Source organism: Propithecus coquereli, unplaced genomic scaffold (assembly GCF_000956105.1).
Source record: "Propithecus coquereli isolate 6110/MARCELLA unplaced genomic scaffold, Pcoq_1.0 Scaffold308, whole genome shotgun sequence".
In the NCBI taxonomy this organism is placed as follows: domain Eukaryota; kingdom Metazoa; phylum Chordata; class Mammalia; order Primates; family Indriidae; genus Propithecus; species Propithecus coquereli.
Genome location: NW_012148708.1, coordinates 767,006 through 780,361, shown reverse-complemented (window position 1 = coordinate 780,361; position 13,356 = coordinate 767,006). Strand labels below are relative to the sequence as shown.

The window sequence follows — 13,356 nt, the reverse complement described above, 5'->3', positions numbered from 1 at the left end:
ATTGCTTTTAAGTTTCATTTTATTTTGAGAATTTTGAAATGGACCACCTTTTCAGGAACACGTCTTTGGGTAAATCTAGATGGAGCTATTTAAGATGTTGACTTTTCAAGTAAATTTTATTCTTCCAGTTCAGCAGAAATACTGTCTTAGTCATTCAGTTTGCTGCTACAGACTGGGTAATTTATAATCACAGATTTAGTGCTCATGGTTCTGGAGGTTGAGAAGTCCAAGATCAAGGCGCTAGCAACTGAGTGTCTGTGAGGGCTGCTCTCTGTGCTCTCATGCGGCGGGAAGGGACAAGAGCACTGCCTTCAACCTCGTTTGTGAGGGCAGAAATCCCATTCATGAGGGCAGAGCCCTTCTGACTTAATTCCTTCCCCAAAGGCTCCACCTCTTAATGCTGTCACACTGGGGATTAGGCTTCAACACATGAGTTTGGGAAGGACACTAACATTAAGACCGTATCAAATATCTATTGAAAAAGTTTCCTAGACTCTGTCCTGGATGCTGGGTACAGAAAGACAAGAGTTTTGATATGTATTTTTTATTGCCAGCATAATTTTTAAAAAGGATTTGAAACCGTGTATGTAGATGCGTCCAGAACAATTAGAAATAAAAGTAGTAAATCACTGAAGAAGGGAGGAGGTAAGGGCAAGGTAGAGCTAACAAAATGTGAGCTACGTAAAAGTACACAGCTGTTTGGCAGTGGGGCTGGACTAAAATTTTGGTTCTATTTCCTAATGCCACAGGGGGAATATGATAAGTTAAAAGATTAACAATATCCAAAAGTTTAAAAAGTTAGATATTTATGGCAAATATAGCTTTATTTAACACTGGAGCTTGACATATTTTCTGTGGAATCATGTGATTGGCCCCATGCGCTATGATGGGCAAATTGTTTAAAGACATTAGTAGTGATTTTTACAGCTGGCATCCTTATATGTGAGCCCAGAACACAGTGCCAAAGTACTGATGCACAGCTTCTGATGATATGGTTTCATGTAAGGGTAAAGCTTGGTTTGTGGAGAGAACTAAATGGGCTGTATCTTTCAGACTTCTTGAATATATTCTGATTAGTGTCAGGTTTGCCAGCCAAAATTTTCAGGTTATTTTTAAGGAAGAATCTCAAGAGAACTACTAACTCTCTGGTGATTTAGGGCATAACTATTTGATTTGACAACCAACCAAGCAAAATTTCAGGTTTGACATCTTCTGAAGTCAAACCAGGATCTCAGGGGGATTCCTTCCTGTGTAGATGGCCACCCATCCTCTCACAGATGTGGGCAGAATGGGGTTTGTCTGCAAGTCATAGATGAATGTGGCTTTTATTTCACCAGAAGACTCAGACTGTTAACATTGCTGTCTTTGAAAGGATACAGTAGCCTGGTCGGGTGGTGGCTGAGCACCTGACACTGGGGATAAGAGAGTCCGGGGAACAAGCCCTTTCTCTGTTATACCCACCTTGGATCAGTCCCTTCCCTCTCTTATCTGTGAAATGCAGCTACTTGCCAACCCACCTTCCAGATCTGGTTGTGAGGAACAGATGAAGTGATCGGTGCTTTGAACACCATAAGGCATGATGAGACTGCAATAATAAATAAATTTTTATTTGTTGCATGTTGAGTTTGTGCCAGGCACTATCCTTAAGAATCATTGTGTGGGCACTATGGTCTGAATGTGTCCCCCAAAATTCATGTGTTGGAAACTTACTCTCTAATGCCATAGCACTGGAAGGTGGGGCATTTTGGGAGGTGTTTAGATTATGAGGGCCCTGTGCTCATTAATGGATTAGTGCCTTTACAAAAGGGCTTGACAGGGAAATTCAAAATGCTCCAAAATCAGAAACTTTCTGAGTGCCGACACGACGCTGAAAGCAAATGATCATTGGAACATTTTGGATTTTAGATTTTTGGATTAGGGATGCTCAGCTCACCTGGTATGATGCAAATATTCCAAAATTTGAAATGCTTCTGGTCCCAGGCATTTCGAATAAGGAATACTCAACCTGTAATTAGGATTGAAAGATAATTTTTAAAGATATACATTTTAAAGAGTATGGAGAGTTTCCTTTCTAGCAGGGTGAGTATTTTCCTTACATTGTTATTTATGGGATATATTCCATGCACCTTTGTTTCCTTGGAGCCCTGGGGAAGCAGGAGCAGATGGTATCCCAACGCCTGGTCTAGTCTGTTGCTCCCCGGGTTGCCAGTGTATCTATTCTTGAAGAGTTGTCGGAGTTCTTGTCATCAGTTTAGTTTCTTTTACATGCTTCTCTCTGACACTGGCTAGACCAAACACTAAGAAGATTATATGATAATAGATTTTTTTTCCCCAAAACATTTTATTATGAAAATTTTCAGAATTACTGAGAAGTCGAAAGAATTATATAACAAACACCCACATACCCTGTCACTTAGATTCTACAATTAACATTTTGCTATATTTCTTTTCTTTTCTTTTTTTTTTTTTTTGAGACAGAGTCTCAGTGTTTTGCCTGGGCTAGAGTGAGTGCCGTGGCGTCAGCCTCGCTCACAGCAACCTCACACTCCTGGGCTCAAGCGATCCTCCTGCCTCAGCCTCCCGAGTAGCTGGGACTATAGGCATGCGCCACCATGCCCGGCTAGTTTTTTTTTTTTTTTTTCTATATATTTTTAGTTGTCCGATTAATTTCTTTCTATTTTTAGTAGAGACGGGGTCTCGCTCTTGCTCAGGCTGGTTTCGAACTCCTGAGCGCAAACAATCCGCCCGCCTGGGCCTCCCAGAGAGCTAGGATTACAGGCGTGAGCCACCGCACCTGGCCAACATTTTGCTATATTTCTTTTCCCTCATATCTAACCATCCATCAGTTCATCTGGTTTTTTTAATGCATTTCAAAAAAATTACGAACATCAGTGTATTTCACCCTGAAAACTTCCTAAGCAAGCGTATCTAGACTAATCTTTTTACTATTGTTTCTCTGTCATCTAAGCTTGGCTTTTATGACAATGAAATAATTATTCATAGCATTATCAGAAGGCAAATAGTTTTTTGTAGCTCTTTGGTGTGTTTTCCTTTTAAGACCAAGTTCTTAATATAATGCTGGACTGGATGTGGGGTAACTCCTAGCCAAAGTATACAAACAGTGACATTTTTAATTGTATTAAATCTTTCTACATTTTCTTCTGACTATAATTCAATTTTCTGCTTTCTACTTACATAAAAATAATTTTGGATGTGTATATTCTTTCAGATACCTTTGTCTGGATATGGAGGAACAAGTAATCTTATTTTGGAAGGTGTTAAAAAATTATCTGACAGTTACATGGTAACAGCGAATGACTTAATACCTGGCAAAGAAAGTAGAATTGTTTTTTCTGTCCGCAACACTGGCTCTCGAGCAGCTTTTGTTAAAGCAGTCGGTTTTAAGGATTCTCAGAAAAAGGTTTTGCTGGATCCTAAAATATTGAGGATTTTTCCAGATAAATTTGTGCTCAAGGAAAGAACACAAGAAGTAAGTGTAAAAGTGTCTGCACTAAAAACAGGAACTCATTTTTAGATTGGATTAATAATTATGTATTTTATGGCCAAAAGCTAAAACGATATTTAAAGTAATGTAAAAGGGGAAGTGCTTATCTGGTCTTGTTGGAAATGCCATCCATATGCACTTGTATCTACATTGAATGTTTAGGCTCATAAGATTTTATTCAGAATGAAATGACTTACTCAAGAAAAATATTTAATATTTAATCTTGGTCTTTTTCCTTGGCATCAGGATGTTACTTTAATATATAATCCATCAGACAGAGAGAGCAATTATAAAACTGCAACAGAACTGTCAACTGTATACCTCTTTGGTGGAGACGAAATCTCAAGACAGCAGTATCGAAGGTAGATTACTTTTGTTAGACAATATGGGGAACTGTTCAGTAGAAATAATAAGGATTTAAGTGGTTTGGGGTTTGGAATTTTTAGAACATGTTTCACTGTTAGTGAACTGGTAGATGAAAACCTTGGTAAAATTTGTGTGGCTGATAAGCTGCTGTAATGTGTGGAAGAAATACCCGTAGGAAACTCATCTCCTGTATTTCCTTACAATATGCCTTCTTTTCCAAACATGTATGTATTGTGCCTCTTTTCCTTTACTCAATAGGAGCATCATACTTCATAACAGGACCATGTTCATAATGTACTCTCAAGGGTATATCAAGGAACAGTAGATCGGTTTAGAAAAGATGTAAGAACTACTGAAAGATTATACTGTATCAACACACCTGCATAATTTAGAATTTTTCTGGGAATACTGTGAATTATTTGAAAGGATCAAGTAGTGTTTTAGAAATGTGTAAGATGTTTATCTTGTAGCTACTTAAAACATGTACTTTTATAAAATCTGATACATCTAATTTAAATTTAGTTTAATATGCTGAACGATTGGCATATTTTGAGTATTGATTTAGGTTTAGGTATGATTTAAACGTAAGTTATATTCTTGTGTATTGAATTCTGGATTCTTTTATTATAAAGTTTGGTTTCCTAGATTAGAAGACCTAAATATAAGTGAAGGTCATGACGTTTCATGCGTCAGTAGGAAATCATTAGAAAAGGTATAGATGAATACATCAGTCTTTCCTTCTTCTGACCCTTCGTGCTCTGCTCTGTTTTATGCTGATACAGAAATTGGTAAATAGTTTTCTTCTTAATTTGTTGGAGACCATTGGAATGTTTAAAAAGGGGGAGTGTAATGGTGACTTGCTACATGATGTTAGAACAGACCAAATACGAAGAGCTCAACTTTGAACCTGGTTTTGTTTCTTAATTAAATATTTCAGAAATAACTGACATTTGGGGAAATGAGATTACCATGTATTCTGATGTTTTTCTTTGGATATAGAAATCAATGTATTGTTTTAAAACTCGTCTTTGCTGTAACATTACAGTCATTAGATTTTTCTTTGTGGACATCTGAGTATTATAGAGAAATTTACATTTCCGTTTTCTCACTTCAAAGATTCTCTGGAAGAGGCCCAGATATTCGTAGTCATATGGTAATTTAAGTATTTCCCTCTGAGTCTTATTGTGTTTTAGCATTTTTTTTTTCCAGAGACAAATTTCAAAGTATGACCAAATTATCACAAACATTGAAAATGAAAGACCTGAAAAAAAAATCTGATTTTACTCTTCTTTTTACTTTTGTATTAGGAAGTTCATTTTGATATTAATATTTAACTAAAACTGGTGATTTTACTATCATGTGTAATTTTTAAGGGAACTTCCAAAACAAGTTTTCTTTTAGGTAGATCTGTGTATTAATGTGTCATGCTATTAGTGGGATTTGCCAAATATAATAATGAAAATCTAATTAAAGTCATTTTATATTTAAAATAACTTTTGAATAAAAACCTCTCCTGGCAGAGCCCTGTTGCATAAACCAGAGATTATAAAGCAGATACTTCCAGAACATAGTGTACTGCAAAACATTAATTTTGCTGAAACATTTCAAGATGAGCTACTAGTAACTGAAGGTAAGAATTTCAATGTGTCTTCATGTCTTAAATCTTTTGAGTCATTTATAGTATTATCTAGGTCCAGGGATATAACATAAGAAGGAAAAGTGTTAAGTTTGGATATGATATCAGGCCGTGTTTGAACCACAGGTCTGCTATATGAATTTGAACAAATTACGTCACTGTAATTTTCTTTGCTTATCTGTAAAATGGGAAGAAGAATGATATCTAGCTTCTTATACATACAGAGTTTTTATGAGGATCAGATGAAAAGGCTTTGCTATACAAATGTTAGATGTTATTAATACTTTACTGTGCTTAGTCTCTGGGTAGGCTTATAAACAGGAGAATGGTCATTATTAAATTCAAATTAGGCTGGGCACAGTGGCTCGCATCTGTAATCCTAGCCCTTTGGGAGGCCCAAGGAGAAGAATCACTGGAGGGCAGAAGTTTGAGACTAGCTTAGGCAAGAGTGAGACCCCCGTCTCTACAAAAAAATTTAAAAATTAGTCGGGTGTGGTGGTGTTTGCCTGTAGTTCTAGCTGCTTGGGAGGCTGAGTCAGGAGGATTGCTTGAGCCCAGGAGTTGGAGGCTGCAGTGAGCTATAATGAGGCCACTGCACTCTAGCCTGGGTGACAGAGCAAGACCTTGTCTCAAAGAAAAAAAAAAAAAACAAGTCCCAAATTAACACTCTTTAAGATTTGATTGCAGACTTACACTCAAACTGAAGTTTCTATGCTATCGTAAGATTTATGTGGGGTGTGATGGTGGTAAAAAAAATCCAAAATAAACAGTAATGAAGTGACTGTAACCTAGATGATTATCCTTATTTGAGTTACATGGCTCAAATATTTAATAGTTTTTATTACTCATACAAAATACATGTATGGAGATATACAAATTATGTAAAAATATATGTACAGATTTTCTCCCCAGCATTGTTTATAATAACAAGACATTAGAAGTAACTTTAATGCCCAAGAATTAGGGGGTTGTTAAATTATGCAGTAGAATATTTTGAAGCCATTAGAACAATGATATGGATTCACATACTAAATGACATGGAAAGCTCTTTATTTATTACAAAAATGTTTTAAAAGTTTGTATAGTAAAATCTTATTTTGGTAAAAATAATTTATATATATATATGTATTTATTTAAGTAAAATCATGGGAGTATATGCACCAAAATATTAAGTGGCTATGTTTTGGTGGTAGAATTTTAGGTGGTAGTTTGTTACTCTTATTTTTATTTACTAGTCCTTAAATGATGGAATATATTTTGTTTCTGAAATGATAAAGGAATGAGTATTTATGCCTTGGTAGGGGTGATGTAGAGTAGTCTGTAATCTTTCCAGTAAATTCACAGTCTAGATCATCTGCTCAAAGGGAAGGCAGAGATGGGCTAGTTGAAAATGATGAGCAGACAGACTTGGAATGGACTTGTCAGCAGTGCACTAAGGAAGCAAAGCAAGGGAAAGAACCCTGGATTCAGAGTTGAACTTAATTCAAGACCCATCTCTACCGCCACAGCCCTGACCTCTTCCTCATGGGAGGGATCCAAATAAAAGTTAGACTGAACTGTGCTACGGAGATGGAACACTAATACTTAGTAACTCATTGCAACTGTGGTGAAGATTGTGAATAAAAATCAGTAGCAAGAGTTTGTAGTGGTTTAGAAGTTGGCATAGTTCCATGATTCAGCAACAGACCATTCATTGATTGATGGATGCATACTGAGGGGACGAGGTGCCCGTTGGTGTGTAGACACTGGGATTTATGGGCACAGGATGCTGTCCTTGTCTGTGAGGGGCTTACTGACGAAGGGGAAGACAGATGATTAAGGTGTAGTATGGAAAGTGCCGTGATAGAGCTGTGTGTGGGAATCTGGGAGGGCACAGAGAAAGGGCACCTCATGTAGAATGAGATGACTGTTGAGCTAGTTTTGAAGAAAGGGGAGGCGTTGACAAGGTGGAGAAGATGGGACCAGGGTGGGGAAGAATCTTCCAGATGGAGGGAACTGCATGTCCAAAAATTCAAGAAATGTATCATGTTAAGGGTTGTATTGACAAACCCAACCAAGAACTCAAATAACCTGCCAAGATCACCCCTCTAAGATGGGGTTGAGTTGGGACTGAATTTCATCTCAGGATTCCTTGAGATGGTATAATTATTGTACAGATGGATGGAGGAAATAACCCACTTTTTTTGTGTTGGTTAGTACCATAGATCACCTAGGAGAGTGTCACAGGTGATCTTTTCAGGGTGATTGTTTTGAATAGCATTTGCTTGAGCATATTACTGTTACAAGTGTTTGTAATGATCTTTGGCAAAATGTGTAATTTGTGGCGGTATTTTCACAGTTGAGTTAAACTTTTATTGTTACATGTCTTGGTTAAATTAATATAAATTTAAATGTACAGTTACTGTGTTCTTTTAAAATTCCTATTAAAAATATATGATACTTAATGTATGTAACCTAATAAACATCTATACCACCATAATATGCTGAAATAAAAAAAATATACTTAAAGATTATCTAATTTTTATGTAGAATACAAGATATTCTATAAAGTATCATATGTACACAAATTTGGGCGTGGCCTAACCTAGAGATGTCATCTGGGAACTATTTTATTAATCTAGAAATAATTGTATTAATAGTGCCTGGTTTCTACATTTGCTTAAGTTGAATTTCTATGAGACTGCCATTCATAAAGTGTGTACCCTTAACCTCTTTGTGCTTCAGATTTTTTATCTTTGAAGTGGGGATAATAGTACTTGCCTCAAAGAGTTCTGAAAATTAAATGAATATATATAAAGGGATTAGAATAGTGCCTGGCCCACAGTTAACTTTATATAAATGTTTGTTGTCATATGTATCTTGAAAAATGTTCTTATTTTAATGCTCACAACAACCCCTGAGATATTATAGATTGTTACCCTATGCTACAGTTGAGGAGACTAAAGCTCAGAGAGGTTAAGGAATTTGCCAAAGGTGACAGGGCTAATGAGTGGCAAGAGGGGGCCCAAATTCAGGCTCAGAGCCTGACCTGCCAGCCGCTGATGCTGACCTGTCTGTAACTTCATGCCAGTCAGTAGTGCTAATAATCAAATGTCGCTTACCCCAACCTAAGAAAAGAATATTCTGTGGCTATAAATATATAAATATATCTGTTACTTGGTGGTATGCTTATGTGAAGATTCATGTATTTCAAAACCTTATTTTCTATTTCAGTGTATGATCTTCCCCAGCGGCCTAATGATGTTCAACTTTTTTATGGAAACATGTGTAAAATTATTCTTTCAGTAATTGGAGAATTCAGAGATTGCATTTCTAGCAGAGAATTTCTTCAGTCTTCTTCCAAAGCTAGTTTGGAATCTAAAAGGTAAGTTGAACAAACAAAAATCTTTCACCAGATCTCAAGATTATTTGATTCATAGTACAGCTCATATTTTTCCCCTGTACTTTATTATTATTTTGTCTCAAAATGTTTGTATCACTTTTATTCTGTTAATAACCTAACTAAATTAAATTTTCTTCCTGATTAAATTTTCTTAAACCTAATTAAAGTTTATCATACTATTTGACCTATACTGTATATTTTATATACTCTTTTAGTATCCACAACATGAAGGATTTTTATTCACTGAAAATACATGGTATATAATGCACTTCTAGTTTTGTCTTAATGTTTTTAGATTTATGAAGAATTAATATAAAAATGTGACACAGTCTGCACTTTGATCATTTTTAATTTCTTTTCTCTGTCTCTTTCTCTCTGACTTCCATTTTTAAATTTTTCTAGTGACTCAAGAACTTCTGGAAAACATAGTGGCAATGTCTCTTTGGATGTTTTACCAGTTAGAGGTCCTCAAGGTTCTCTTCTCTCACAAGCTGCTCACCCCCCTCAGGATAAATCAGCCTCTGGAGAGATGTGGACCGTCCAGCCTGAACACCTGATTTTGGTAGCTCCTTCTCCTTGTGAGTATATTGACAGCGGCACCGCAGACTGTGTGCTGGGGGCCGGGAGCACTCACCCTGTTCCTGCGGCTCCCGTGGGAATCGTGTGGACTCGTGCCTCGCCCAGGGCCTGCTCCCCCCGCCGGAGCTCACCCTTGTCGTGAGGCCACCCTGCTCAGCCAGGGTCCCAAAGAGCTCATTCAGCACTTGGCCTCTTAGTACCCTTAACACTGATAGAGTTGGTTCAGGGTTGGAACGAATCTGATACACACACATGTGCCACAGTTAAGGCCAGGGGGTAACAATTTCCAGATTCTCATTTTTGCCTAACTTCGTTCAAGATTGTCGGTATCTTTGTAGTTTCCCATAGTAAACCAATGGACTTCCTTTACCAGGGATTTGAAATTCCTGTAATTGAGCAATTGGGAGAGCAACATAAGTTAGCATACTAGTGTATTTATTTAGGATTCATTTTTATCATTTGTTAACATTTGTGTTTTTCACTGTTGCTAAATGTAAATAACATTTTATTTGTCTGGTATAACAGGCGACATGGCAAAAACTGCGTGTTTCCAGATTGTAAATAATTCTGCTAGGTTGCTGAAATTTGAGCTGTGCTGGCCAGCACATTGTCTTACAGTCACACCACAACATGGATTTGTTGCACCAGAGTAAGTATGATTTCTGTGTTCTTCTGAGTGTTGTTTAGATGCTATCTTGGTGACTTTCTATGGGTCACATAATATGTTATATTAACTTTCTCGGTAAAATTTTGCATGTGCTGACTGTACAAAGCATTTGCTTGGTTCTGCAGGACAGCAGTGAGCTCAGGGTGCGTGCCATTTAGTGGAGTAGAGGTCATACACACGGCCAATTATGGTGTAACCTAAGAAGGTAGAGGCAGAACAGAGTCCCTGGAGCAGAACACGTCAGAATGTTGTATGTGTAGTACTCTGCCCACAGAACTACGAAGCAGGGATAAAACTGGGCATGTGTTGAGGGATAGGGACCATGATGTGTCTAAAGCCTCAACAGTTCTACTGTTCTTTATCTTGGTTTGGATCGTATATTCTGCTGGTGTGTCCAAAGGACATTTTTTTCAGACAAAGCTCCCTGACTTTTAATATGTCCAAGCCATAATCCAGTTTTACCATTTTCTACACATAGTATTTTAAGACAGAAGGAAGTCTCTTGGTGCCAGCCATTTATACATAGCTGCCCTCTGCACACAGCCTAGTGGTTGATAGGAGGGAAGCCACAGCGCCACAGCTTTTCAGAGACCTCGTCTAGGTCGACACAACTCTCACGTCTGGAAGCTCCTTCATATTTGGGATTAGCAACTTTGCAGAAGGACAACAGAATGATGAGTGGGAGTTTACTTAGGGGAGTTTACTTGACCAAGACTATGAGCTAAGGTATGGTGAGGGACACTCTGGAGCCATCAGTTAAAATCTGAGTGTTTATTACGTGCAACGTACCCTTCTCAACTAATGTTTGAAAAGATAGGGAGATAACAGAACAGGTTTTTCACAAGTAACTTTTTCTGCAGCCCCACGTGTTTAACAATTAGCAGTGGTAAAAAATCTTGCCCTGCCATTTTTGTAGCTGGTGATTTCTTTTAAGTTACAAATCTGATCACATTGTCCATTTTAAACCTGTCTTTGGCTTCCCGTGGCTCTTGAGGAGAACACTGAGCAGAGAAAATATTAGCAACTGGGTTGTAAAGAAACAAATTATTTTCTTCATTTCTTTTCCGTCTCCCGCTCCTTTTCCTCCAGCTTCTTCCCCAACTACTATTAATACATTCTCTTTGACTGTGACTGTTTTATAATATTCTTTATTATCAAGTGGATCAAATTTTTATTTTGAATTGCCTTGAAAATGGTATTTCTGTGGCGTGGCTTATTTGCACATGAGTTTTGCCCCTGGGCGTGGGTTCGTGCCAGGCAGCGCTTCCTTAGCTGTTGAGTCAGGGAGAGAGGCAGATGAGCTGTGTGTTGGCACCGTGGGTGCTGACCTCCGCTCCTGCTCTCTCCGAACAATAAGGACATAGTTGGTCGTTGGCAGAAGGTATTTATGACTCTTATGATTACTGCTATTAAAGTACAGAATATTTTTGATTTTCATTATTAAATTTTTTTTTAAGGAGTAAACTACAAATTCTTGTGAGTCCTAATTCCTCCTTATCCACAAAACAGTCAGTGTTCCCGTGGAGTGGTTTGATTTATGTACACTGTGACAATGGACAGAAGGTACTTTTAAAACTGTTGTTTTTCTTTTTTTGAGCAACATATCTCTTATTTTGTAGCTTCAGTTTCATAATTCTCGTTAGCACTTACATTCCAGAAATCATATGAAGGTATAATGGCCTTCTGTATCCATGGGTTCCGCATGCTCGGATTCAACCAACTAACCCAGTATTTGGGGGAAAAATAATAAATACAAATAAAAATATAATATAACAACTATTTACCTAGCATTTACATTGTATTAGGTACCATAAATAATCTAGAGATGATTTAGAGCCTATGGGAGGATGTGTGTAGTTTATATGGAAGTGCTATATAGCATTTTATATGAGGGACTTGAGCATCCATGGCTTTTAGTGTCCTTGGGGGTCCTGGAACCGATCCTCCATGGATACTGAGGGGTGACTATATTTGTCCTTTTGAGCCTGACTAGGTTTATTTCATTAGAGCATTTAGTACTGAATTCTTCCATAGTGATCAGAATGATTCTGTTGAGGGATAGGGGTGGGTGCAGAGTGGGGCCATGAAGCCATTGCTCATTTGTAAAATTTACTTTCAAAAAAAGGTGATGGGGGAGGGGAGGTAGGTAGAGTCAGAGATTGACTGTGTTTGACATCTGAATAAACTTTAATTTCTAAATTCCTTAGTGTTTCATTTGTTTGGCTTTTCTTTTCTCTATTATAATTTAAAAATAGGAATTGTTTCTTTTAAAATGATAGCTACATTTGTGTCTTTTTCCTTTATTTGTTTCATTTCAGAAAATTGTAAAAGTTCAAGTTCGAGAAGATTTGACTCAAGAAGAACTTTTAACTCGTTTGGCCTCCAAACCTTTCGGGATTCTTCCCCCAGTATCTGAGCCTTCAGTTAGTCATTTGACAAAACCAATGACAAAACCACCTTCCACAAAAGTTGAAATAAGAAATAAGACTGTTACTTTTCCTACAACAGAACCTGGTAAAACTTCAGGTATTATATCACAAAATTATGTAATTCTAATGTCTGCTGAGGCTAATACTCTATTCTTAGCTGACCATAAATTAGTGATAAGTACAAATTTTTCTCCCTACTTGAGGAGAAAAATCAAGTCATCATTAGCAATCATTTCGGTGATGGGCTGGATTTGAGACTTAATCTTACAGCATTAAAGCTTGGCGTTTAATAACTGTGTGTGTTCCAGCAATCTTAGATTTTATTTGGTGGTCAGCACCATCCCTCCCCAGCTCTCGCAGGTCTTTGACCAGAATTGTTAGTGAGTTAGTAGATAAAGGAGAGAGGAAAGTGGGTGGATGGAGCCTTGCTTTGTCACTTACTAATGTGACTTAGAGGCTCTAGAGAGGTTAAATAGACTGGCTCAGTTTCCCAGTTTGTAAAATGGCCATTAGAATTAACACCTTCCACAGAGGGCTTTGAGGGTAAATTCAACAGTTAATATACAGATAGTCCTCAACTTAATGATGGTTTGACTTAAGATTTTTGACTTTATGGTGGTGTGAAAGCAATATGCATTCAGTAGAAATTGTACTTTGAATTTGAATGTTGACCTTTTCCCAGGCTAGCGGTATGTGGCGCGATACTGTCTTGTGATGCTGGGTGGCGGCGAGCGGTGGCCCCTGGTCAGCCACGGGGGTGAACAGCCTGCACTGTGTTCCATAAAGTACATG

The 13,356-nt window shown here is 37.6% G+C and overlaps 1 protein-coding gene across 1 annotated transcript in view; it reads left to right on the top strand.

Annotated features, from left to right (window-relative positions):
* Positions 1 to 13,356, top strand: part of CEP192 (centrosomal protein 192kDa) — a 150,089-nt gene that overhangs the window by 112,312 nt on the left and 24,421 nt on the right. The window contains exons 28-35 of the mRNA XM_012649963.1: positions 3,230 to 3,490; positions 3,752 to 3,867; positions 5,392 to 5,501; positions 8,721 to 8,871; positions 9,292 to 9,467; positions 9,994 to 10,117; positions 11,593 to 11,698; positions 12,454 to 12,661. Coding sequence (XP_012505417.1) covers positions 3,230 to 3,490; positions 3,752 to 3,867; positions 5,392 to 5,501; positions 8,721 to 8,871; positions 9,292 to 9,467; positions 9,994 to 10,117; positions 11,593 to 11,698; positions 12,454 to 12,661 — 1,252 coding nt within the window. The remainder of the gene's footprint in view (positions 1 to 3,229; positions 3,491 to 3,751; positions 3,868 to 5,391; positions 5,502 to 8,720; positions 8,872 to 9,291; positions 9,468 to 9,993; positions 10,118 to 11,592; positions 11,699 to 12,453; positions 12,662 to 13,356) is intronic.